This window comes from Silene latifolia, chromosome 2 (genome assembly GCF_048544455.1).
Source record: "Silene latifolia isolate original U9 population chromosome 2, ASM4854445v1, whole genome shotgun sequence".
NCBI classification, from domain to species: Eukaryota; Viridiplantae; Streptophyta; class Magnoliopsida; order Caryophyllales; family Caryophyllaceae; genus Silene; species Silene latifolia.
In genome coordinates, this window is record NC_133527.1 from 24,975,466 (window position 1) to 25,002,647 (window position 27,182).

At 39.8% G+C, this 27,182-nt stretch overlaps 2 protein-coding genes across 2 annotated transcripts; both read right to left on the reverse strand.

Moving 5' to 3' along the window:
• Positions 1 to 12,658: 12,658 nt before the first annotated feature.
• LOC141642474 (protein LEAD-SENSITIVE 1-like) lies at positions 12,659 to 16,370 on the reverse strand. Its single transcript, XM_074451291.1, has 2 exons — positions 16,112 to 16,370; positions 12,659 to 13,627 (listed from the first exon to the last, which is right to left on the reverse strand). Exons 1-2 carry the CDS (start codon positions 16,203 to 16,205, stop codon positions 12,861 to 12,863), a joined length of 861 nt encoding a protein of 286 aa, XP_074307392.1. The 5' UTR covers positions 16,206 to 16,370; the 3' UTR covers positions 12,659 to 12,860.
• Positions 16,371 to 16,724: 354 nt separating this feature from the next.
• Positions 16,725 to 19,299, reverse strand: LOC141642475 (protein LEAD-SENSITIVE 1-like). Its single transcript, XM_074451292.1, has 2 exons — positions 19,034 to 19,299; positions 16,725 to 17,748 (listed from the first exon to the last, which is right to left on the reverse strand). The coding sequence occupies exons 1-2, from the start codon at positions 19,125 to 19,127 to the stop codon at positions 16,982 to 16,984; spliced, it is 861 nt and encodes a 286-aa protein (XP_074307393.1). The 5' UTR covers positions 19,128 to 19,299; the 3' UTR covers positions 16,725 to 16,981.
• Positions 19,300 to 27,182: the final 7,883 nt, after the last annotated feature.

The following is a 27,182-nucleotide window of genomic DNA, read 5'->3' on the forward strand; positions in this document are numbered from 1 at the left end:
TTTGTTTGTGGATTCAAGATCTTTTTATGCAGCACTTGATTGTATTATAATTCTTAAATTTTCTATTTTAGTGCAGAGATTATCATTATATGACACATTAATAACCAATTTATGTATATTTAGCACCCATTTTATTTTTTTTATTATGATTTTATCTTAAATAAAATTATTATACTATCGATTGTCTTAAAATAAACATTATAATATCATTAATATAGTAATATATAATCGCTTTATAAATATTTACATGATTAATATTTGTATGGTATTGTTGTAACTAAGGTTTGTCATTAATACAAACTCCTATAAGAACTCTCTAAGATAATTTTTAAGCGATTCAAAAGATTTTGGGTTGATACCCCTAAGTTATGACTCATATTTATAATCATGTGATACCTCACCTCATGATAATCTTCTAATGTGGGACAATTCAACTATTTATATGTAGTATATTTACCACATCTACATTATTTTTCTTGGCAAGTGTGTAAATGAAAATGTTGTATTTGGTCTTGAATGGGGGGAGCGAGTACTATTTATTAATATTCGTACATTTTTTTTATAATATTTTTTTGGCAAATGAGATGTATAAGTTTTTATATAAAGATTATAAACATCACTTGAATATAATACATAATATAGAAAAAATATGTATATATCATACTGTGAAGATAATGATATAAACTCTTAAGAGCTCTCCAAAACAATACTTATGAGACTCAAAAGGTTTTTGGTTGGTATATAGGTTCCAATGATGACTCCTATTTATAATCATAGGATCACCCACCTTATGTTAATCTTTCGATGTGGGACAATTTTATAATTTATACTTATTATAATCACCACACTAACATTGTTTTTCGATGTGGGACATATAACATATTAAAAGAAGTACACCATCTTTAATACTCGTATGTGCAAATCATATCAAATCTATACTCTAATGAAAGCATTTTTCACCCCGAATCTAATTATATTATCTTCATAATTTTTATAACAACATTTTTTTGCCAAATGAAATGTCAAAGTTTTTATATAAAAATTAGAAACTTCTCATGAATATAAAATAGGAAATATAGATATTATAATAATTAAAAGATTCTCCACTTTATTTTTTATGTGGAAAATATTATTTATGAAACTTTCCTAAATTAATTTTTGATGATGTGGACGCTCTAGAATCGCTCGAAAAAACTCTCTTTTATATATATATATATATATATATATATATATATATATATATATATATATATATATATATATATATATATATATATATATATATATATATATAGAGGCAAGATCCAGGTGAGTTTGGCACTTTTCGTGAGTTACCCCCGCATTTATATACCATTGGATCTAACAAGATCAAGGGCTGAGATTAGACCAAAAAAAATACACACACTCATTTTTTTCTCTCTCTTCCCCTCATGCTACATTTTCCCTGCTTCTTCATTCTTCCCCTCTTTTTTTCATATTTTCTTCATATTCTTTTTTCTCTATCTTATTTTCTTTATTCTTTCTCTCTTTTTTCCTAATTTCTTCAATTTAATAACACTATTCAATCAAATCATCACAGAAACTGGAGTAATTCAAGTCGAAAACACAAATTAATTCATTATTTTCGTTCTATTTGATTTATACATGCATCAATTGTCAATTTTTGCTCGAAATTTGCAGAAACCCTAGCTCGAATCGACAAAACGAAGGTAAGAGTAGATTATATAAGTCAATATATGTTATTTTGTGAGTTATTTCAATTGCTACTCCGTTAGTATGCTTGCTTATCATACCGTTGACATTTGATTGATGATTTATTATCATAATGCTGAAAATTTGTTGGTAACCTAGATTAGCACACCAACTGTTTGTTAAAATGTCTAGTTGAATTTAGAAACTCAATTATTGTAATGAAAAAACGTGGCTATTTAAATGCAGAAAAGCGGTTATTTTAATGTACAAACTCGATTATTGTAATGTACAATCTCAGTTATTGTAATGTACAAACTCACTTATTGTGGTGTAGAAACGCTGGTATTTGTAGTTATTGTAATGTAGAAACTCAGTTATTGTAATGAATAAATTGTGTTATTGTATTGAGATGAAACTCAAATATATTCAAATTTCTTGTTCACTCGTTAGTTGTTGTAACATTACATCTCGATTATTGTATTACTTAAACCCAGTTATTCTATTATTAAAACTCAGATATTGTATCTCGTAGTTACTTCTTGGATGTTATGGTAAGTAATATTCTGCTTTTTGGTGATTTGCAGGTTGAGTCACGATATACGCGGATAATTGACGTTTAATGGAAAAATTGATGTATATACTTGGTCATTTTTTGTTAGCTTTCATCTTGTTTAATTGATTAACTTAGTTATTCTAATGTAGAGAAACTCAGTTATTGTAATGTAGAAACTCTGATATTTGTAGTTATTCAAATGTACAAACTCAATTATTGTAATGTAGAAACTCAGTTATTGCAATGTAAAACTTTGATATTTGTAATTATTGTAATGCAGAAACTCGGTTATTGTAATGAGTAAATCGTGTTATTGTATTGAGATGAAACTCAAATATAATCAAATTTTTATCTTGTGTTTGTTTTCATGTTGTTTAATTTAATAACTAGTTATTTTTATTCAATTAATAATAGAGATTGGTTAATGCAATAGCAAAATCAGAAAAATGAAATAATAATATATAACAAGGTTAAAAAAACCACTTACTTTCATTATAAAACTTTCCAACCCATTACATTTAAACATCTCCAACAAATTATATCTAAGCATCATTATCATTACATCTAAGCGTTTTAAATAATACATCTAACAATGGTAACATCACAAATATTACATATATTTATCTCCGATACTACGTCTAAAAATATTTCTTCTAACGAAAATCACGTCTTGTCGTTGTTTTCACCATTTGTCCGCCAATATTTCTTCCCGACGAGAACCATATTTTGCCTATTGATGAGGGCTGAATCCGCAAAAATAAAAGCTCCCTGAAAGATCTAAAAGCAAAAAAAGGAGGTAAGTTATAAAAAATTATTATATAAGCCCACAACACTAACTCCAAATTGAAATAACTAAGTTAAAACAATACAATAACTAAGTTTGAATAATAGAATAACTCGGTTAAAGCAATACAATAACTATTATTAATAGAATATATACTAACATATATAGCAAACAAGAAATAACTAGAAAATACAATAACTGAATTAGAATAATACAATAACTCGGTTAAAGTAATACAATAATCAAGTTATTTCTGATTAACATAATAAACAAGAAATAACTACAAAATACAATAACTGAGTTTGAATAATACAATAACTCGGTTAAAGCAATACAATAACTAACAGCAGCAGACAAAGTTCGTGGTGGTAACACACTAAAACAAAAACCCTAAAAATTATCAAAGATACAAAATAACACAATTGAATAAGAAGAAACTTATCAAACAACTTACAAACAACATGAAAATGCACAAGATCGTTTAGAATTCTCATATCAAACTCAAAATCCTATAAATTATTGGGAAAAAAATGAGAAAAAAAGCAATTTAACAACAAAACATAAGTGCAGACGGACATACAATGAATCAACAAAAATGAAAAGGATATTAGATAAGAACGATAATGGAAACGCACCAGTCAGATCTAGAAAAAAAATTAGTACTTACCTATAATGAAATTGAAGAGACATACGAAGATGAAGCGAAATAGACAACGAAATCTCCTTAATTGATGACAAATTTGAACGAGAATGATGAAGATTGAGTTTGTAGCCTGCAATTTGAACGAAATTGAACGAATTTGATGAAGACGGAATTTGACAAATTTGAAGAGATGATGTACGCCGTTCTGTTTTTTTGTTCTGTCTTTTAGGGAGAGAGAGAGGAGAGAGAGAGTGATTCTCTAATAATGAGGGGAATGAGAGAAAAGTGAGTATTTATAGGTTGGGCAATATTTAATCTCAACCATCCATTTTAGATGAGATCAATGGTCTAGGTTTAGAGAGGTAACTCACCAACAATGACCAAACTCATATGATCCTACTTCTATATATATATATATATATATATATATATATATATATATAGATAGATTGGTCAAACTATTATTTAAATCGAAATCTACTAACTTCACTCAATATGTTGTTTACCAAAGAGGGCCATAACCATTTAACTTTTGAAGATAATTCAAATACGCACAAGGTTTTACTAAATCCCGCACAAGGTTTTACTAAATCCCGCACACTTTGCTATAGTATTCCAATTTTACCCTTTCTCTTAAAAACAAATTTAAAATGTTTTCTCCCTCGCAAAACTGAACCAATCAATCAATACTATATATTAAATCCAGAAACCAAGGGACTTCAATGTAATTAAAGAAAGTTATACAAATTAATTATACTATATAGTTTTAAATCACTAGCACCGTGTGATGGACCCGATTAAGGGATCTCAATGCAAATATTACACAATTTGGGTTAAAATTAAATTATATAGAAGTTTGGCAATTTTCCTAAACATGGTCAATTTCCTTAGAATAAAATAATTAATTAAGATTGTGAATTTCCTTAAAATAAAATAATTAATATGGTCAATTTCAAGGAAACTAAAATAAAGAAGATGCTGGTAATTTTCCTAAATTTATAAAAGACTAGAAGATGGTCAATTTCCTTAAAATAAAATAATTAATTGGTATAAACATGCACACTTATGGCATTAATTATTATCATCATAAAACTATATATTAAACTTAAAATCTATGCAATTTTATTAAATTTTATAGTTTATTAGATGTATAAAGATGTTAATTATTTAACATACAAAAATATAATAAGTAGGTTATAAATAATTCAAGTTAGAATCCATAATATATAATATTGCATAATTCTTTCGATTTAATAATGCATATATGTAATATATTTATATAAATATATAATCCTCTTAAAATTGCATGCCTAAGTTGTAAAAGTAATTTCGTCAGTAAAGAAAAGAATTGTAGTAACATTGGATATAGTTATATAATAATAATCACTCATTTGAATAGTAAAAGTAACAATATTATCAACGAGATTAGTGAGAGTGGTAGAAACAACAAGGGTAGTGAAATAATCAATATTAATGCGACAATAGTGAAAGTAACAATAATCACGACGAGAATAGTGAAATTATCAATATTAATGTGGCAGTAGTGACAGACTGACAGTAACAATAATTACGGCGGAAGTAGTGAAAGTAACAATGATTACGGGCAAGTAGTGAAATATTATTACTATTGTTTCATTAATAAGAGAAAAATATTAATAGCGGGAGTAGTGAATTTGTCTCAAAATTTATTTCAACGTAATTTTAGGATGTGTTATAAAAAATATATTAATGATAAATTTATGGGTTATGCAACTTTAAGTAATTTTATTTAATGAAAAAAAAAAATATTGGTGAGTAGAGGTAGCCCGGGCGAAGCCGGGCACCAATACTAGTTCATTAATAATTCGTCAGTTATGAATCTTAATTCGCACATATTAGAAGTAATTTTGTTGTTTTATCAACAATTTTATTAATACACGCTTTAATATTGATTTAATGAATATTTATTTAAAGAAAAAGGAAATATGCAATTAGGATTCCTCTCAATTTGTCATCTTCCTTTAACTGCACATTGTTTACTAAGATTACACCTAAAATGTATTACAAACTAAGGCATCAATAACTCGTCTAATAAGTACAGAAGCATTTGACAGATTCATTTGCTAGATTGTACTCCCTCCTATTCACCATTTTCTTCCCTATTTTCTTAAACGGATTATTCAGGTTTTCTTTCCCTTTCCTTTTTTGGAAAACTTTTACTCTTATTTTATTCATTCTTCTCTCCTATCACCAAACCCCACTCAACTCACAATTCCTTATTTAATTCTTATTTATCCATTCCTCTTTCCTATCACTAAATCCACCCAAATCACAATTCCTTATTTAATTCCTATTTATTCATTCACCAAACCCCACCCAACCCACACAATTTATACTTTATTCTCCTCCTAAAATCTTGTGCCCACAACAAAGGGGAACAAAATGGAGAATATGAGGGAGTAAGATTTATAAGTGTGCATTGAAGATTCAGTAAGAACTAAGGCTATTCCCCAATTTCAATTATAATTTTAATCATACACACAATCAAATTCATCGCCGGAATACGGTGTTCGTCTGTTCGGACGGCATAATCAAATTCATCGCTGGCTCCGGCGTTTGTTTGTTCGGACGGTGTTTGTGCGGTGGGATGAAGGGAGGAATGGGGTGTGTTCTCCTATTTTTTTGGAGAAAAAAGATTACGCATCTGATGTATTACCTCAAACCCTTTTAGTTATTGAGCATACATGCATTTTTACTAAGCATACTTGAATTAATATGTACAGTTTTTGAACAATATTGTATGTTTTTAGTTTAATGTTTAAAGTAAACGTGCTCAAAAACGTTATACTAGAAATCATAATTGATGGGGCATATTCTGCACCGCTGACCAAGTCAACACACTGAGCAAGGTCAAAGATATCCACAGCAAGTCAACGACTTAGACAGCCTAGCCGATGCATCCCATCGGCCTGTCACCTGGGTCTCGGCATGACAGCCTGCCAGCCGGGACACATATCCGCGTACTCATATCCAAGACCCCTCGGCGGTGAGTCATCATTGTCCGCCGGCCTGCCATAGGTCCCTCGGCCGAGGGGTAGATCAGTCTTTCCACCTGCTAGCCACTTGGCCACTACGTGACAAAAGGTGAAAGTCTATAAATACTCCTCAACCTTCATTGAGGAGAGGATCCCACAACTAGAACCTAAATACACTATTCATCTGGTAATATCTCCCTTATCTCTCTACAATACATATCTAGCCAAGTAACACAGCTTAATCCTTTAAGTTTACTGACTTGAGCGTCGGAGTGAGTACGCTTGGCACACAGCCAAGCCCTCAGTTCGTTCATTGTTGCAGGAGAGGCCGAGAGGGACGATAGAAGCAAGAAGGGTTCAACTCAAGACATTATTCTACAAGCCCCGGGTGGTAACAAATAACTGCTCTGGAATTACACCCGGAACAATTGGCGCCGTCTGTACAAACGACGGCCGTCCCCATAAGGATTGCCTAAACTCTACCTACCAGAGCTTTACAAAAAGCAAGGAAACAGAAAAACAAAAGGGTACAGACTTGGAATTTGAAGCGCCAAAAGGATGGCAGGGAGAGAAGGCTCAATAATTGGCCCCCGAACAGCTAAAGCTATCCGAGACGCCGGGTGAGTCCGGTGACGACCGCCCGTCTCCCTATGCCTGATGCTCCCCTCCGTCAGTAGCGACAGCATCCTCGGTGGCCGGCGTTGGGGAAGGCTGAGCATCTTCAGCCTCTCACCCTCCTTCATTTTCGCATCATAGGCCGCCTTGGCCTCAGCTATCTGAGCCGCCTTCGCTGCCTCAGCCTTCTCTGCAGCCGCTGCCTCCTCAGCATCAGCCATTTCGTCCAAAAGCTGTTCAAATTTATCCCACGGGAAAGAGCCCTCGGGGACAAGTCTTCTTATCGCCTCCCTGGCCGCCTTCTCGGCCTGGTCCCGGAACTGGACGCACATTTTAGGTAGAAGATCATCTTGAAGCATTTCAATATCCTTCTCTTTTTGAGCAAGGATAGCCTGCGTGTCCCTGAGCACCTCCGCCTGCTTCTGGAACCGATCCTCCCACTCGTCCCTCTTGGCAACCACAGCGTCGTAGGCACCTTTATACCTGTCCCGCTCCTCCATCATCTTGGCCGTGGCGCCATCAGCATCCTCAACTTTGGCCCTCTCGCCCCTCAGCAACTTCTCAGCTTCCTCCGCACGCCTCTCAGCAGCATGAAGATCCAGCTTAGCCTTCCCGGCTTACCCCCTCGCAGCAAAAAGATCAAGCTTGAGCTTTGCAATCAGCGGCCCAGATTGGGCCGTGGCCTTTTCTTGCTCTATGATGAGGGAGGCGGCTAGACGGCTCCATCTCCCCAACCTCTTGTATATTTTCTCACCCTCCGCCACGAGCTCGGTGGGAGTAACCTTCTGGGGTGAGGAGTCCACGATGACATTTCTGTCACCCGCTCTCTCAATCGCCTTCTCAGGCTGCTTCCCTGCTTGCCGTTCAGTGAGGACGGCGGCTTCCGACGATGGAACTGCAAAAAAATTACAGAGAGCATCCATGTCACCTTGCATTGACACGTCAGAAAGCCTGTCATCAGGAATGCCCAACGAGCCGGCTAAATCCGAACCACAAGTTAAATCCGTACCAGTTCGAACCCTCTTAGTTGGAGGGCTGGTGGAAGCAGGCTCCTCCACGGCAACGGTGGAAGCAGACGGTGGGTCTTTCCTCTTCTTCGGAGAAGGGACCTTAGCAACGGTCACCTCCCCCTCAGAAATGTTGATCACCTCCACACGATCCTTTTCGACCACTGGGGTCGAAGAGGGAGTTGCCATTGATACAGCCGCCGACTTGGACGCCGCCTTCTTCGATCTTCTCGGCACGTTGCCGAGAACCCGTGCTTGAGCCGTCTCCTGATCCAACGCCTTCGTCTGTTTTTCCATGACTTCGTTAGGGGACAGTCGGCGATCACGCGCTTCAGCCGTAGGATGACGGATGAGAACCTTTCCGTCCTTATCAAGCCCCAGCCTCTCCAAGTCTTTCTCTGACAGATCCTGACCAAACCGATCTGCAAGGAATCAAACAAGAGTTACATGAAAGAAGTAAGAAAGCTCCAAACAGGAACATAACAAGCAAAGGTGGGCCTCACACCGACCCTACTCACCACGGCTGAGGGCCGGTATGAGGCCGACGCGGCAGAGCATCTCGTCCTGAAGGATAATCTGAGTCGGGGGCAGCCATCCCTCCTCAGCATCAAATAGCCGCATTGCCCGCTTCTCATCCGCAGTAAGGGGGACAAAAGAAGCGTCCATCTTAACCTTGCTACCCCGGGAGACGTGTTTCTCATACTCTTCCCGGGTCTCACACCGTAAGTGAACGGGGCTCTGAAAAGACCGAGGCAATGGGTAGTCCTCCGGCACTTGGACGTACACCCACCGCTCCTGCCAGTCTTTGCAGGAAGTAAGCTTGTTTACGGAGACATATCCTGGCTCCGTCTGCACGATGTACCACCCCACCTTTCGGGCGAATGACGGCCGAAGACTATGAAGTCGGCGGAATAAGTTGACAGTAGGGACCTCCCCTTTAAAGAGACAGAGCCACACAAAGTCGATTATCGTCCTCATGGCCAACGGATGCAGTTGGGCCACGGCAAGATTCATAGCTTTGATGATGGCCACGACGTGTTCGTTCAAAGGAAACCGGAGCCCATACTCCAAATGCCTGATGTACACGCCGATATGACCCGGGGGAGGACAGCAGATCGCCTGACCCTCCCCAGGGAAAACGATTTTATACCCCTCACCAAGGAAGAAGTGATCTCCGAAAAGAGTTTCTCCGGAGCTGCTTGCGAATTTATTTGTCCAGACACGGTCGAGGCCAGTCGTGCAGGCCTCACCATGACCCGGAATAGTCATCCTCCCACCATCGACGGGAGCCCCTTCACCATGATCCGGAGTAGTAATCCTCCCACCATCACCGGGAGCCCCCTCATCATCATCAACATCGTCCTCATCCTCCAACTCCTCCAGGAGGGGCAGATCAGCCACGAGAGAAGGAGACCTAGGGCCCCCAAACCTTAGCGGGATGGCCTCTAGTATCCCCTCCTCGTCAAGACGCGACGGGGAACCCCCCGGCGCAGAAGTGCTAGTCCCGGCGTCAGCAGCAGACATGTTCACAACAGATTACTAGCAAGATAAAAGAAAAATTCGTTTGTTTACCTTAAAAGGAAAAAGTGCTCGCCGGATCAAAGACTCTGAAGATTGGAAGAAAAGGAAGCCCTTGAAAGTTTAATAAAGATGAAGATTTTAGGAAAATTTGAGGAAATGAAATTAGTGACCAAAATCACGGAAAAACTGCCCTATTTATAGGGAAAAAGCCCATAAAGAAGGACCAATCAGAGCACAGCCCATGAAGTGACAGCCAATCAGCGAGCAGACACGTGTCGAGCATGCAACCACGGAATGTCAATCGTCGCAACAGTTAAACGTCAATCAATGCAACAGTGACCAAGCGTCTTCAACACGCCCATTCACATCTCTTCGACTATTCATCTTCCTCAACAAATTCCTAGGTATCTGGTCTCCGCCGCCACCGATCAACCAAGCTAGGAAGCACCGGCCGGGGGCAATCAAAATCAACCGGCACTCTCAGCCTTGGACTCGGCCAGCGTCATGTTCTTTTCCACATCGGATGCCCTTTACGCATCCATGTGGAGGGGGGATATGGTATACGGTACGGCCTGACAAGAGCCACGCCGATGCAGAAGAAGAAGCCGTTACAGAAAATTTTTCTAAAAAATACTTGTGCAGAATATATGCTCAACGTACATCGGAGCCCATACCACGGCATAGACTACGCTGGGGGCAAATTGATGGGGCATATTCTGCACCGCTGACCAAGTCAACACACTGAGCAAGGTCAAAGATATCCACAGCAAGTCAACGACTTAGACAGCCTAGCCGATGCATCCCATCGGCCTGTCACCTGGGTCTCGGCATGACAGCCTGCCAGCCGGGACACATATCCGCGTACTCATATCCAAGACCCCTCGGCGGTGAGTCATCATTGTCCGCCGGCCTGCCATAGGTCCCTCGGCCGAGGGGTAGATCAGTCTTTCCACCTGCTAGCCACTTGGCCACTTGGCCACTACGTGACAAAAGGTGAAAGTCTATAAATACTCCTCAACCTTCATTGAGGAGAGGATCCCACAACTAGAACCTAAATACACTATTCATCTGGTAATATCTCCCTTATCTCTCTACAATACATATCTAGCCAAGTAACACAGCTTAATCCTTTAAGTTTACTGACTTGAGCGTCGGAGTGAGTACGCTTGGCACACAGCCAAGCCCTCAGTTCGTTCATTGTTGCAGGAGAGGCCGAGAGGGACGATAGAAGCAAGAAGGGTTCAACTCAAGACATTATTCTACAAGCCACGGGTGGTAACAAATAACTGCTCTGGAATTACACCCGGAACAATAATATTTAAAGCAAAACTCAAAAACTTTATAATAGAACTCAGAAAGTACACAATCAGATGTACTACATCTGATATATAGTCTATAAACTGTATTTTTTCGGTTTTTTTCAATTGTCTCTTGGCGCCGGCGGTAGTGAAAAATGAGAGTATACTCGGAATAAGGAAAAAAATGTGCGGAATTTAAGAAGATGGTATGCGGTATTTAGCATGTCCCTTCAAATATTATCGTAGGAGGTAATGTTTACAAGTCCCTAAATAATTTATTTTAGGGACGTGTTAAATCCAACACACATATTACTTAATCCAACACACTTTTTCCGTCTTTTTCCGCAGTTACCCCTCTCATTTCCCACACACAAAGAGAGGACAAATTACACAACCCAATAAATCCCAATAATCAAAACCCTAGAAATTCCATCAGCCGCCTCACCCGCCACCCATAAACTGACCGACGACGGAGAAAGGGGAATGCTATTAGGTCGTCGGCGATGGAGGGACAAGGTTCGTCAGTGCTAAGGAGATAAGATTGTTGGATCGATGGTTGGGATGGGTCGACGGGGCTAGGGTTTTGTCTATGGCGCATGGATGGGGGTAAGTGATGAGGGTGGTCGACAGGGCAGGGTAAGGAAGGAGGGTTGTCGACACCGCAGGGTAAGGGACAAGGTGGTCGACGGCGCAGGCTTGACGTTTCGGGTTTGATTTTAATACGAGATGAGTGGTCGACAGGTTGTGGTCGATGGTGAAGGGAAATTTTGACGACGCAGGCCGGTCGTCGGGGTTGGGATATGGGTGGTCGGGGCTGGGGGATGGGTGGTTGGGGATGGTGAGGAGATAGTATGATACGGTTTTTGTTTAATTTTTTTTTTTAAAATGAAGGGTAATAATGGAATAGTGAGACAGAGTGTGGGATAGAGTAAAAATGTGTGCGGGATTTAGCAATTGCGTTATTTTATTAAATGACAAGGCTCTATTCTTAGTTGAAATTATTTTTGGTTGAAATTATCTGAAGTGGATTGAACAAACTGAATAAAACTAAACTAAACTAAACTTTGTTTAGGGGCATAAAAGTTTGCATTCAATAAAAGATCTCAGCATTCGGCCACACACAGACACAGCCCATCTTAACATCCCCTGCATAGTCATTACCCGAGTTTTAATCAAACACCTCCGCATAAGACAGCACAGAACCATCAGCCTTTTCCTTAACACGATGCCTACTTTACTCCTCCACTCGACGCCCTACTAATACCCACCCCGACTAACCGTAAAACTCAACTATCACAAAACCCTACAACAACTCAACCAAAACAAAAGGACAAACTTTAACAGTAGAAATAAAGACTGGAGAACAAATAGTACCTACTTTCCAAAGCGAAGGAACGAAGCAGTCTCAGGCCTAGAACAAATACCAACCTTTGAGGAAGCAGTGTATTTGAGGTTATCCGAAAAGACAACATCAAAGAATCCAAGTGAGAAAATTTGTAGTACACAACACTAGTACTACACATGAACACCATTGATCAATCAATAAAGATATTGCAATTCATGGATCTCATATTCTCAAGTTCAAATCCTTACCAAAGCAATTTGCCAAGAAATATATCACCCACGAGCCCACAAAATAACAACGGCTAGGTTCCACATTATCCCCAAAAAAAGGGAAAAGAAGAGTACAAATACACAACATCGACATTGATCCATAAAAAGATGGACAAATACTAGTCTTCTTTACAACCTGCAGCCTCAGCTGTCGGAGTTATGTCAGCAGGAGCTTCCTCGAAGGTTGCAGTCTCGGCTGGCTGATCCGAGTCACACAGGAGCTTAGCCGGAGTTAAAGTCTCGACCACTTGACTTATGACACATGGATTGACAAGAGTTTCCACAGGGATTTTCATCACATCTCGTATAACTACCATTTCAGAGACGAGTCTAGTTGCACAGTACATACCACAACTCACAACGGCCAAACCACTAAAGCTAGTGGTCAGGAATGTTAGAGGGGAAGACACCACTGCACTAATAGCAGCCATTATAGAAGTTATTTGTCCACTCATTCCCACACTACGCTCAGTAACTACAAGCAGACTCGTCTTGATATAAATAGCAACACTTTCACAGTTGTTCTTGAAGAGGTTGTACCTGCCAAAACCTTTCTCGAGGAGAAAAGAAGCACGTCGGAGGACGTCTTCTGGTGGGTCTGAGCGGGCAATTGTACAGGTACCACCACGTGCCTTGGCTAGATAAAAAAGAGTTGAGACGCCATACTCGTAACGGTAAAGCTCACCATCCCAAAGGAAACAATCGAGGCAGGATGAGATGACCCCAGTTAGATCTGTTTGGTCGCCGCATACTGGGCACGGGGGTCGGGATTTGTCAGACGAAGCCGAGGAGCTAAAGATGACACGATCCAAGACGGTTCCTGTACCTGCTTCTTGACCTGGTCCTCTTGTGAAGTGTATTACCTTTCCATCACCAGCATATATGCCTGATAAATAATAAATATGGAGTATTGTATAAGGAACTACTCCGTCCGTTCCAGTGAGATGTTTACACTTCCTTTATTTTGTGAGGGGGAAATAAAGGAAGTGTAAACATATGACTGGAACGGAGGGAGTACAAAACTAACCCATTAATCATCATATAACAAGATCCACATATTAGGAATACATAAACGATTTGAATTAGGAATATGCCTGAAAAATAAGAAGTATGGAGTCATATAAAGAAATCCACAAATTAGGAATATATAAATGATTTCAGTTGATCTCGGAAGTGTAAAACCGTGTCATGAAAGACACACTAAACAAATACTTCCTCCGATTCACTTGATTCTTCAACAACCATGTGAATCGGAAAGAGTATAGTACTAGGTATGGCAACCGTCGTACTCAGGTGAACACTGGTAAGAAACAGGTATCAAACCAGTGACTTCAACATGCCAAATTTAAGCACCCAAACAATCTTCTCTTCTGCAGTAATGTGTCGAAGCCAGTCTTTGCCGTCTACTGGGATCATAGACAAACGACAAACCTGGGACCTTTAAGAAAGCAATTTGATGTTCCATTTTCATGTGTGGTCGTCTAACATCTCACTTGTTGAGCAAGCATGAAGTACTGTTGTATGCTAATATACTCGGTACCAGATAGTCACATAATGACGTGGCTTGAAAGCGAGAATTTAACAAATGTGATCAAATAGTGCCGTTGCAGTTTATTGATACAGGGGGAAGGGAGTATTATCTTGTACAGAACAGGCCCATTGCAGGCTTGACATGTCGAGATACAGCACAAAACAAAGAAAGAAATGCCAAGTCCCTACATCAACAATTTGCTGCAGAGAAAAAGAAGTTGCAATTTCAAACTCCTAAAGGTTCATCCAAATTTCTTCAAATGCTATACTAGCTTAATATTTTTGAAAAGACCGCTCTACAATGCACAAAACCATAATCAACATTTATCAAATACGGAGCACAGCCTTTCTCTCACGAAAATTCTCGTTGTATCAAACACACATAACACATCACTGTCATAATGCATATACTTTGGTACACATCAAGGTTAATCCGATATGCCACATTTGACACATGATACGCCACATTTGATGCATCGAGGTTAATCCGATGCTCCCTCCGTCCCGGTCATTTTCTTACCAATTCCATTTTTGGGTGTCTCAATCAATTGTTTACCTTTTTATTTAAGGGACGAGGGTAATTTGATTATCCATACTCATTTGACCCCCTCCTCTTTTCTTGGTCTTTGTGTCAAAACTAAAGATAAACAAATGACCGGGACAGATGGAGTATATTAGTGTCTAATACTCCAATATACAGATTCTAATAAAAAAAAGGAAATAGAATACGCTCGATTAGCAATTTGTCAAGGGTTGAGCAAAAATGGTAACCCAAGTCCAAAAATAATTAATTACCCGAGTCTTTTGCCAAAATAGCCATTTGGCCAAAACTATTTACCATAATGACCATATGTCCATTATATTTCCCAAAATAGTCATACAACATTGTAAATGAATATCTAAACTTTAATTGTAAAAAATTATTTAAGTTTATCATGATATAGGAATAATTATTCACTTTCATTATATATGAAAATTTAAGTTAGAAAAAAGAAGGAAATTTGTACAATCTTTGTACAATTTCAAAATATATATCTATAAAATCTTCATTAAAAGCTTTGGCAATGATAAAGAAAATTGCATGTTCTTTTGTTTTTTTTTTAAAAACCGGGTGTTCTTTTTTTTTTTCACAATATTTTATGAAAGTATTTATAAATCTCATGTTCATTTGAAACTTAAAAACAAAAATCACAGGTGATCTTCACTCAAAAGTTAAAAGTAGATCCATAGGCCTATTGATTAAATAATTTTCTTAATTTTATGAAAATACTATTGAAATATTACTATTTTTCAGTTTTGTTGAATTTTTTTCATAATTTTTATATATTTTTACTATTTTGAGGGAATATAATAAATTTGAAAAACTTTATAGTTTATCTTTTTTATGGCAACTTTATTAACTTACATGGTCATTTTGGTAATTAGATTTATAAAATGGTCACTTTTGTAATTAGATTCAAGAAATAGTAATTTTGGAAAATAGTTAAATGGCTATTTGGGCAAAAGACCCTAATTACCCACTAAAACCTTCTGTGAAACATAACACATTCTCAATTTTCTTTGTCGTTTACCCCTAATCGCACTTAAAAAGTTCATTATCCATGCAATTAATTCAAAATTCAACTCCAAGTATATGACTACATCATGTTTACAAATCACAAATCAGTAAAAATGCTGAAAACCCAGAATATGAATCTCAGCATACTAAAAAAAAAAAAAAATTTACACACAAATTACGAATTACAAAACTTATAAATTTGATCAAATAAATAAGCACCATAAACAAAGAAAAACTGCATTTTTAGCAAAATAAAAGTGTATAAATAGAAAAGAAACAGACCATGATGAGAGTAAAGGTAGGCATTCCTCCAAGAATAAATATGATCTGCTGGTTTAAGTTCATCCCTTGAGATTTTGTTGGAGAAAACCCCCATTTTTTTGGATTGATTTAATTTAATTTAATTTAGTTTATGATCACCCTTTTTTCTGGGCTTTTTTGTTTTTTTTTTTACGGCAGATTTTTGGAATCCGATATAATATTAGTGACCAAACTTATTAAGCGATAAATTATAGTAGTAGTATTCGGTCCATGTAAGTCTAATATCGGACCTGACCAGATATTCGGTTTTGATCCTGTCCAAGATTGAAACTTTTAGGTCCGGTTTTCCTTCACAAAATCTACATTTTCACTTTTCACTTTTCAGGCTTTGATGAGATCCGGTCGATGCTCACCTCTACTCACAGATTATTCATTCTACTTTATAACATTTTTTTTTTTGCAATACTTTTTACTTAAGAGTTAAGACAGCTTCTCCTCAATAAAAAAAAAAAAAAAAAAAAAGTTAAGACAGCTTCTCCTTTGTGGTGGGGGTTAGAACAAGAAATAATTAGTTATGGATCCTACCGGCTATGTATTTGACGTTATCCGAAAAGAGAACAGCAAAGAATCCAAGTGAGAAAAATTTGTAGCACACAACACTAGTACTACACATGAACACCATTGATCGATAAAGATAAATTACAATTCATGGATCTCGTAGTCTCAAGTTCAAATCCTTAACAAGGCAATTAGCCAGAAATATGTAACCACGAGGCTACGAGCACTCAAAATAACGACGGCTAGGTTCCACGTTATCCAGAAAAAAAAGGGGAAAAGAAGTGAACAAATTACACAGGAACATCGACATTGATCCATAAAAATGGACAAATACTAGTCTTCTTTACAACCTGCAGCCTTGGCTGTCGGAGTTATTTCAGCAGGAGCCTCCTTGAAGGTTGCAGTCTCGGCTGGCTGATCTAAGTCACACAGGAGCTTGGCCGGAGTTAAAGTGTCGACCACTTGACCTATGACACATGGACTGACAAGCGTTTCCACAGGGATCTTCCTCACATCTCGTCTAACTCCAATGTCAGAGACGAGTCGACTTGCACAGTACATACCACAACTCACAACGGCCAAACCACTAAAGCTAGTGGTCAGGAATCTTAGAGGGGAAGATACAACTGCACTGACAGCAGCCACTATAGAAGTCATTTGTCCACTTCTTCCCACACTAAGATCAGTAACTACAAGCAGGCCCGTCTTGCTATAAATAGCAAAATCTTCACAGTTGTTCTTGAACAGGTTGTACCCGCCAAAACCTTTCTCAAGGAGAAAAGAAGCACGTCGGAGGACATCTTCTGGTGGGTCTGAGCGGGCCAGTGTACAGGTACCACCACGTGCCTTGGCTAGAAAAAATGGGGCTGAGACGTCATACTCGAAACGGTAAAGCTCACCTTCCCAAAGAAAACATTCGAGGCAGGATGAGATAACCCCACTTAGTTCTGATTGGTCGCCACATACTGGGCATGGGGATCGGGATTTGTCAGAGGAAGGCGAGGAGCTAAAGATGACTCGATCCAAGACGGTTCCTGTACCTACCTCTTGACCTGGTCCTCTTGTGAAGTGTATTACCTTTCCATCACCAGCATATATGCCTGATAAATAATAAATATGGAGTATTGTATAAGTAACTACAAAACCAACCCATTAATCATCATATAACAAGATCCACATATTAGGAATACATAAACGATTTGAATTGATCTCAGGAGTGTAAAACCGTGTCATGAAAGACTCACTAAACAAAGATCTAGGTAAAGCAACCGTCATTCAGGTGAGCACTGCTAAGAAACAAGTATCACACCAATGAGTTCAACCTGCCAAATTTAAGCAGGCAAACAATCTACTCTTCTGCAGTAATTTTTCAAAGGCAATGTTAGACGTCTGCTGGGATCATAAATGAACCCGGGACTCTTTAAGGAAACAATTCGATGTTCCATTCTAACATCTCACTTGTTCAACAAGCATTAAGAACTGCTGTATACTAATATTCTCAGTACCTGATAGTCAGATAAAGACATGGCTTGATAGCGAAATTCAATACAAAGGTGATCAAATAGTACCTTTGGAGTTCAATGCAAGAAGGAAAAGCAAGTATTATCTTGTACAGAACAGGATAATACTACGAATTTCAAACTACGAATTTCAAACTACATCTACCGTCACACAGAAAAAGAAGTTGCAATTTCAAACTACGAATTTCATCCAAAGTTCTTCAAATGCTATACTACCTTAATATTTGAAAAGACTGCTCTAAAATGCACAAAACCGTAATCAACATTTATCAAATACAGAGTACAGCCTTTCTCTCACGAAAATTCTCATTGTACCTCTATAAATGTTTTAGAAATGTGAGTTAATGACTCACATATCACTGTCATATTCCATATATTTTGGTTCACAACTTCACATCGAGGTTAATCCGATATGCCACATTTCATAAGCAATTTGTCAAGGTTGAGCAAATACTGTAACCCAAGTCGAAAACTAACTAATAATCCCATAAAACCTTGTTTGAAATAAAACAAATTCTCAATTTTCTTTGTCGTTTTCACCTTATTGCAATCAAAAGTTCATTATCCTTGCAAATTCATTCAAAATTCAACACCAAATATATGATTAAATCATGTTCACAAATTAAATATGATACTAAGAACCCTAAACTTAGGTTTTCGTCAATTAAAACAATCAAACCCATGAATCTCAACATACTAAAAAGACCCAATTTACCCCCAAATATTACCAAAAATTACCAATTACAAAACTTCTAAATCTGATCAAATTAATAACTACCATAAACAAAGAAATACTGCATTTTTAGCAAAGCAAAAAAAAAAAAAAAAAAAAAGCAAAAAAGGCAAAAATAGAAAAGAAATAGACCGTGATGAGAATAGAGGTAGGCATTCCTCCAAGAATAAATATGATCAGCTGGTTTAAGTTCATCCTTTGAGATTTTATTGGAGAAAACCCCCATTTTTTTGGATTGAATTTATTCAAATTATGATGATTCACCCTATTTTTCTGGGATTTTTGGGGGGTTTTCTTTTTTTTAGGGAAGATTTTGAATGGAATAATGGCGACCCAAATGAAAAGTAGCAAGTTAGGAAAGGTATTTGTGTTAATTTTAATTTAAAAATTAGATGAGTGCGTATTAGTTAAGCTTGCAAACCTGTCTTACTCAATAATCTGTGTCTTCCTAGTTCCTACGCTTATCACACGGATTACTTCACTTTGACTTATTTTTCTTTTGTTTGGATTACAAAAAAAGTATGTCTTCTATCCAAATTAGAGGTAACACCGTAACACTTGTTTTTCACTTACACAAATTCTCATTGAAGACATGACATATCCGTCACAAGCTGAAGACGGATACCATTTTACCTCACAATGTACCCACTTTTTCTCTCTCTGCAACACTATTCATGTGGTCCCCTTTCTCCACTAACCCATTTTGTTACCATTTTATCTCACAAAATATCCGTCACAAATGGTAACCCGTCACAAGGGAGACCAATTGTTTCACTTATACGTAACATTTTTCTACAAAAAATTAAATATTTTGAAAGACTTTTCCATAACGAATCTATAAATATAAGTTTCGTCGTTCAAATTTTCATACTTTAAACGATATTTTTGGTCAAAATTTTTAAAGTTTGACCACAAAAAATACAATGTTACATTTGATTTAGATGGGAGGGAGTATCTCCCCTAAAAAAAAAAAAAAAAAAGATAAGAGGGAGTCCCTATATTACTCCCTCTAACTTTTTGTGCAAATTTAGTTCCAAAACTCAATTTTGATATTTATGGAACTGATATATGATTGAAATATGGAATTAGGCAATTCTAAAGATATGTATACTACCCCTTTTATCCCATTTTTATCAGTTAGTCTTGCTTAAAATCGTTTTACTTTAAGACATCTCACAACCTTCTGTTATTCTCACCTAGAGCTGGCAAAAGTTAGCCCGACCCGAGGAACCCGCCCCCGACCCGCCCGAAACCCGACCCGATACAACACGAAAATTGGGCGAACCGAAACTGAACCGACCCGATAACTGATAGCAGCCTTATTATTTCCAATCCAAACCCGACCTGAACCGACCCAATCCGACTTGTGACCTGATATATTCTCAACCGATAGATTACCTGATAATGAACTAGTTTAATGATGGATACACCAAATTGACATTCATCTTAACTTCTTTCACTTAAAATCCTCTATATACTAAAAGAATATGAAGTAGTCAATGTTTTTTCGCCTAAAACAATCCCCTTAATTGATATGATCTTTTATTTACTTTCCTATTTTGATACACAAAATCTCATTGAAGACGGGCACTATCCGTCACAAGCCGAAGACGGATAGTGCCCCTCTCACAAGATGCAAGTGGCAATATGCATGGATGCTCCATTTTCCCTCCCACTTGTCAATCCACTTGCTTTATTGTGAGAGGTCTTCAGCTTGTGACGGATATTTTCCGTCACAAGCAAGACGCTTTGATTTTGATATAGTTTACTATTTAAGATTCGTTTACTATTTAAGATTCGCCTCTAGGTTTTTTTGTGATGAAATATTCGCTCTATAAGATAAGTCGTAACTAAAAGATATTTAGTAAAAAAACTAATAAACTAGTATCATTAATTTTATGTAAACAAATATTTCGGTTTTTCTAACCTATGCCCACTAGGTTACATTCTTTTCTTTACAATAAATACATTTATTTCTTTCCATTTTTGTTTTCTTATCCTATGCCTAGTGGGCATAGGTTAGAAAAACCCCAAATTATTTTCATTAAAATACATGTTTCATGTCATCACTTTAATCTCTTTATTAATTTTATTTTTTAATTTTTTTCCTCAAATCAAAACACAATGATGAGAAATGTTGGATAATAATAATAAAATGGTATAACATAATGTCATAATTTATAAATAATAATAAGATACTAAAAGGTAAAATTCTGTAAATACCGTGCATATATTGCACGAGATTAATAGTAGTTACAATTAATACACCTACCCATTATTTAAACATAAAACTATCATCTAAAACTAAATATATAAGATAAAATATATGCCGATAACCTCCCCCGACACTGACCCGCTAATGACCCGACCCGACTTGTCACCCGTTGATGACCCGACGCGAAGATGATCCGACATGGACCGAACCGACCTGAACCCGTCACTGACCCGACATAACCCGAACCCGATATGACCCGACCCGCTTTAACCCGACCCGAGTGACGCGATTGCCACCTATATTCTCACCTTTATTTTACTTTCAACTTTCTATTTTTGGTGGATTTAAGAAAATCTAATAAAGTGAAAATGATTGTCGGTCTTATTTCAGACGGGAAAACAACCCGTTTAAAATAAGAATTTGCGCAATTGTAAATACTTGCTAAATTTGGAAAGAGGATTTTTGGGGAGCATACAAATACACTTTTAAAATGTACTGGGACAATCTATTTTATATGAAATAGACAAAGGTGCCCTTATGTCATTCCACTTGTTAAGGACCCCAAAACATAAGTTTAAGGGTACTTTTGTCTATTGCATATAAATAAAGTGTCCCAGTACATTTTACAAGTGTATTTTTGTGCTTCCTAATTTTGAGATAAATTTGGGGAAGGCATAATGTCACTCCAAAATAATTAATATCACTCATATTTGTGAGACGAAGAACAGTAACATGCCTTTATACTTTAGTTTGTATTGTTGTTGTATTAACAAATCGTGTAATTGCATTATTATTTCCCTAAATTTGGGGGAAAAGGGGGGCAATAAACTTAGAATGGATGGATGTTCGTGTTGGAATATGTGTCCTCCGACAATAATGCGATCACAACTGTCGATCATGATGATCACATGTTTAAATCTCATTTTAAGAATACATGTGGGATGTAATATTTTACAGTCAACTGGTCCACATATATCGGTAATGATTGGCTGACTAGAGTTTGACATTCTGCGTCGTGCGGACGGTGGTGATCAGTTGATCCCCTTAGGTCATACCTATAGGGAAATACTCTTAATTGATTATTTAATTAATCGTATGTCGATACGAGTTAATTAAACTGCTTAAAATTGACGGATGATTTGTGAGTAAGATTAACGTGTCTTATTATAATTCGATTAAATTGGATACGGTCTAAGTAATCGAATTGTTTTATTACTTGGATAAAATTATTGTTTACGAAACAATTAAAATTGAAATTGAATGAATGATTTATTATAAATACAAGACGTTGTAATTTATAATTTGATGAACCGTTTTGGTACAAGTAATTACGAATTACTAGTCGATTTTGTGTATGACATATTTTATGAGTATGTTGATTTTTAATATGTTAAAAATACATTACAATTTCACATGTCAAGTAACATGTCACATTTGTCACTGATGGGGCATATTCTGCACCGCTGACCAAGTCAACATATTGGGCAAGGTCAAAGATATCCACAACAAGTCAACGACTCAGACAGCCTAGTCGATGCAACCCATCGGCTGTCACTGGTCTCGGCTCGGCTGCGATCACCGGGACACATATCCGCGTACTCATATCCAAGACCCTCGGCCGGCCTGCCATGGGTCCAGCGGCCGAGGGTAGAACGGTCTTTCCACCTGCTAGCCACTTGGCCACTTGGCCACTACGTGACAAAAGGTGAAAGTCTATAAATACTCCTCAACCCTCATTGAGGAGGGGATCCCACAAATTAACCTAAGAATCACTATTCATCTGGTAATATCTCCCTCATCTCTCTACAATATATCCTTAAGCAAGTAATAACAACTTATCCCATTAAGTTCACTGACTTGAGCGTCGGAGTGAGTACGCTTGGCACAAAGCCAAGCCCTCAGTTCGTTCATTGTTGCAGGAGAGGCCGAGAGGAACGATAGAGGCGCGAGGAACCCAATTCGAGACATCATTCTACAAGCCACGGGTGGTAACAATACTTGCTCTGGAATTACGCCCGGAACAATTGGCGCCGTCTGTGGGGAAAGACACTAGAAGCTAGTCACATTCATTCCCAAACAAAAAAAAAAACACACACACACAAAAACCCACCCAAAAAGCTAAGAAGATGTCGAAAGAACAAGAGGCATTCGTGACTGACGAAACCGAATTCTACCAAGATGATACCGTCCACAAATCTGGAGTTGTGCAACCCTCCGCCGGTCAAGTGATTCAACCGGAGTACGGGATGCCAATAATACCGGACGCTCCGCTGCCTGCCGACCAGGTCACCATCATGAGACATGTGGTTGACGTAGCAAAACTAAAAATGCTCCTGGACCTAATTGGGAGTACGCCGGCTCCCACTGTCACGACGACAAGAGCGGCGGAAACAATCCGGGAGACCAGGACCCGAAATGTGACTCCGAGAAATTTGAACGGAGCACTAGGAGAAGCTGACCAAGTCAGGTCGCCGGGGGAGCCCAAAGTGGGCGTGGTAGACCTAAGTCCTTCCCATACTCATGGGAGGACAGCGTCCCCGCAACACGAACGAGGCTTACCCCGAAGAAGCCAGAGGAGTCCGACTCAGCAGAGTTGGAGAAGAAGTCCGAGTCGAAGAAGGAGTCCCTCCCGCTACGAGGGGAGGAGCCAGATTAGGAATGCGAGGAGCCGATCGCCACGTGTCGTTCGACACGTGGTCAGACAGCCCCTCAACGCCTACGTCCTAGAAGTCCAGGTGCCAACTAAGCTCAAGTTGCCACCCATATCATACAAAGGAGATAGTGATCCAGCCGACCACGCCGAGGCTTTCGAGTCTTACATGTCGGTATGGGAGCAGCCCGATGAGGTCTGGTGCCGAGTTTTCCCAACAACTTTGCATGGGATGGCTCAAAGTTGGTACAAGGGGCTTCCCGACGGCTCGGTATACTATTACGCCGACCTAAAGGACGCATTCCTAGCCCAATATTCCTGCAACAAGAGAAGAGCCGTGGAGACATCGGACCTCCTGACTATCAGACAGGAGGGAGGCGAGTCTCTCCGTAGCTATGTGAAGAGGTTTGATGGAAAGGTCCAGCAGATTCGAGAAATTAATCCCGAACTGGCGGCCTTCGCGCTGATGAAGGGCCTCCCAAGGGGAGCCTTAAAAAATGAGCTCATCAAGAGCGGAGGCCTGGGTTTGGATGCCGCCAGGAAGATGGCTGACCAAGCCATCAAGGTAGAGGACTATCACAAGACCTGGGTAGATCCCAGCGAGGCCGAGCACTCAGAAAAGAAGAGCCGCCGGGAGGGCAACCCGGATGAAAGACGCCGTGATGACAACGGGTCACGGTCCGATGGAAGACGCCGTGACAATAATGGGTCACGATCGGACAAACCCGCCAGGAAACAGGACTCGACAGGCGCCGGGTGGAGTTCGGGAACGTACCACCAGAGGCGGTATAGTGATAAAACCCCTCTTGTCGTATCAGCCGCCGAGGTCTTCGCCCTGAGCAAAAACGAGGGCCAGAAGTGGGAGAGACCCCCCAAGCCAAAAAGTGACGGTGACACGAGCCAGTACTGTGAGTACCACGGCCACACCGGCCATTTAACAAACGACTGTCGCCATCTGAAAAATGCCATTGAGGAGCTGATCCGGAAGGGGAGTCTCGGCAAGTACGTTGCCAAAGGCCAAGGGACTGACGCCGGCGGTTCAGATAAGAAGTCCGTCTTCGAACGGATAGGAGTGATCCATGTTGTCATTGGGGGCAACGAGAACGGAGGGTCCGCTCATGGGCACAAACGACACCTGAACGAGCTATATCAGGCCATCAACTTTGTGCCCAACGCAGGGATCCCCTCTGCCAACATCCCCGACATGACTATTGGAAGGAAGGACTACGAAGGAGTCATCGCCCCTCACAGCGACCCGCTTGTAGTCAATTTGGACATATCCAACCACCTGGTCAAGAGGTGCCTGGTTGACACAGGCGCATACACGAACATCATGTTCAGGGAGTGCTTCCTCGGCCTCGGCCTGAAAATCAAGGACTTGAGCCCCTGCACCAACCCACTATACAGCTTCTCTGGGGCCGGCCTGGTACCACTGGGATCAATCAGACTCCCGGTGACGTTCGGCGAAAAGAATGCGGCTAAGAATGTCCTAGCCGAGTTCGTGGTCATCGACGGCTCGTCCGCCTACAACGTTCTCATAGGCCGGGTCACCCTGAGCGAGGCCGACGCAGTGATGTCCATCCGGGCCCTAACACTGATGTATGTCTCGGACCGGGGGGAAGCGCATAAGCTCGTCTCCAAAGACGAGAAGGATGAAGTGGTCAACGTCCAGATAGCTGCCAGAGGATGCAACATGCAATCCCTCAAAGAGGCGAAGAAGTCCGAAAAAGGAAAAAGTCCGTCCTTACAGCAGGAGGGCGACCTCATGGATGCAACTAGTGGCTAACTGGGAAGGTGTGCCTGTGATGAGCCATTAGGGCGTTGGTAATCACGAGAAACTTTTATATAGCGGCGGAGGTGTCCAAAATAGCTGTGGACACCCCAACGCATGTTTATACCTAATGAAAAATCGTCCAAGTCTTCCATCAAAGTGTCCATTTTTCCCATCAGTTATTTAGAAGAAGCCGACGCCGGCTCACACTGTCATACCGACAAGAGCGGCAGTCGTTATGAAGAAATATAGCGCCGTCGCAGTCACCCCAAGTAGTAGACGCTTCGGCAGTCACTCCAAGTGGTAGACGCCACGTAACACGCTACCAAGAAGCCGACGCCGGCTCACACTGTCATACCGACAAGAGCGGCAGTCGTTATGAAGAAATATAGCGCCGTCGCAGTCACCCCAAGTAGTATACGCTTCGGCAGTCACTCCAAGTGGTAGACGCCACGTAACACGCTACCAAGAAGCCGACGCCGACTCACACTGTCATACCGACAAGAGCGGCAGTCGTTATGAAGAAATATAGCGCCGTCGCAGTCACCCCAAGTAGTAGACGCTTCGGCAGTCACTCCAAGTGGTAGACGCCACGTAACACGCTACCAAGAAGCCGACGCCGGCTCACACTGTCATACCGACAAGAGCGGCAGTCGTTATGAAGAAATATAGCGCCGTCGCAGTCACCCCAAGTAGTAGACGCTTTGGCAGTCACTCCAAGTGGTAGACGCCACGTAACACGCTACCAAGAAGCCGACGCCGACTCACACTGTCATACCAACAAGAGCGGCAGTCGTTATAAAGAAGCAGGCGCCGTCGCAGTCACTCCTAGTGGTAGACGCTACGGCCGCCATCAAGAAACAGATGCCAGTCGATACCCGCAGAAACGGTCAAAACGCCTTAAAAGCGTTTAAACACAGTTGGGATGCGCACTCTAGAATGCCTCGGCCAGGCCAAGGCGAAAACAAAAAAGGCAACTAATCAAAAAGACCTCGGCCAAGCCAGAGGCAAAGTGAAGACGCTAAGTACAGTTGATATGCTCAACTATTAGCGCAAAGAAACTCAAAGTGAGGTAAAGGCCTCGGCCAAGCCAAAGACCAAGGAAACGAACTCTTATTAAAAAAAAATGATAAGTTACAAATAAGGAGAATACAGGTGACGGCCGTCCCCATAAGGATAAGCCAAAACACAACCTACCAAAGTTGTACAAAATACAAGGAAAAGAAAAACAGAAGATCACAGGTCATTTGAAGCGCCCAAAAATGGCAGGGAGGGAAGGCTTAATAATTGGCTCCCGAACAACTGAAGCTATCCGAGACGCCGGGTGAGCCTGGTGGCGACCGCCCGTCTCCCTATGCCTGTTGCTGCTTGCCATCAGCAGCGGTAGCAGCATCTTCTTTGATGGGCAACCCAGCGGCCTTCTTAGCAGCCTCAGCTTCAGCAGCTTCAGCCTTAGCCTCGGCAGCCTCAGCTGCCCTTGCCCTCTCGGCTTCCTCCTTGGCCGCCTTAGTCTTCTCAGCAAGGGCTGCACTCTCCGCGGCCGCCTCTTTCTCTATCTTCACCCTCACCGCCTCCTTGGCCTTCTCCTCCAAGGCCTTCTCCTTGGCCTCGAGCTTATCGTCAAACAGCTCGTCAAATTTGGCCC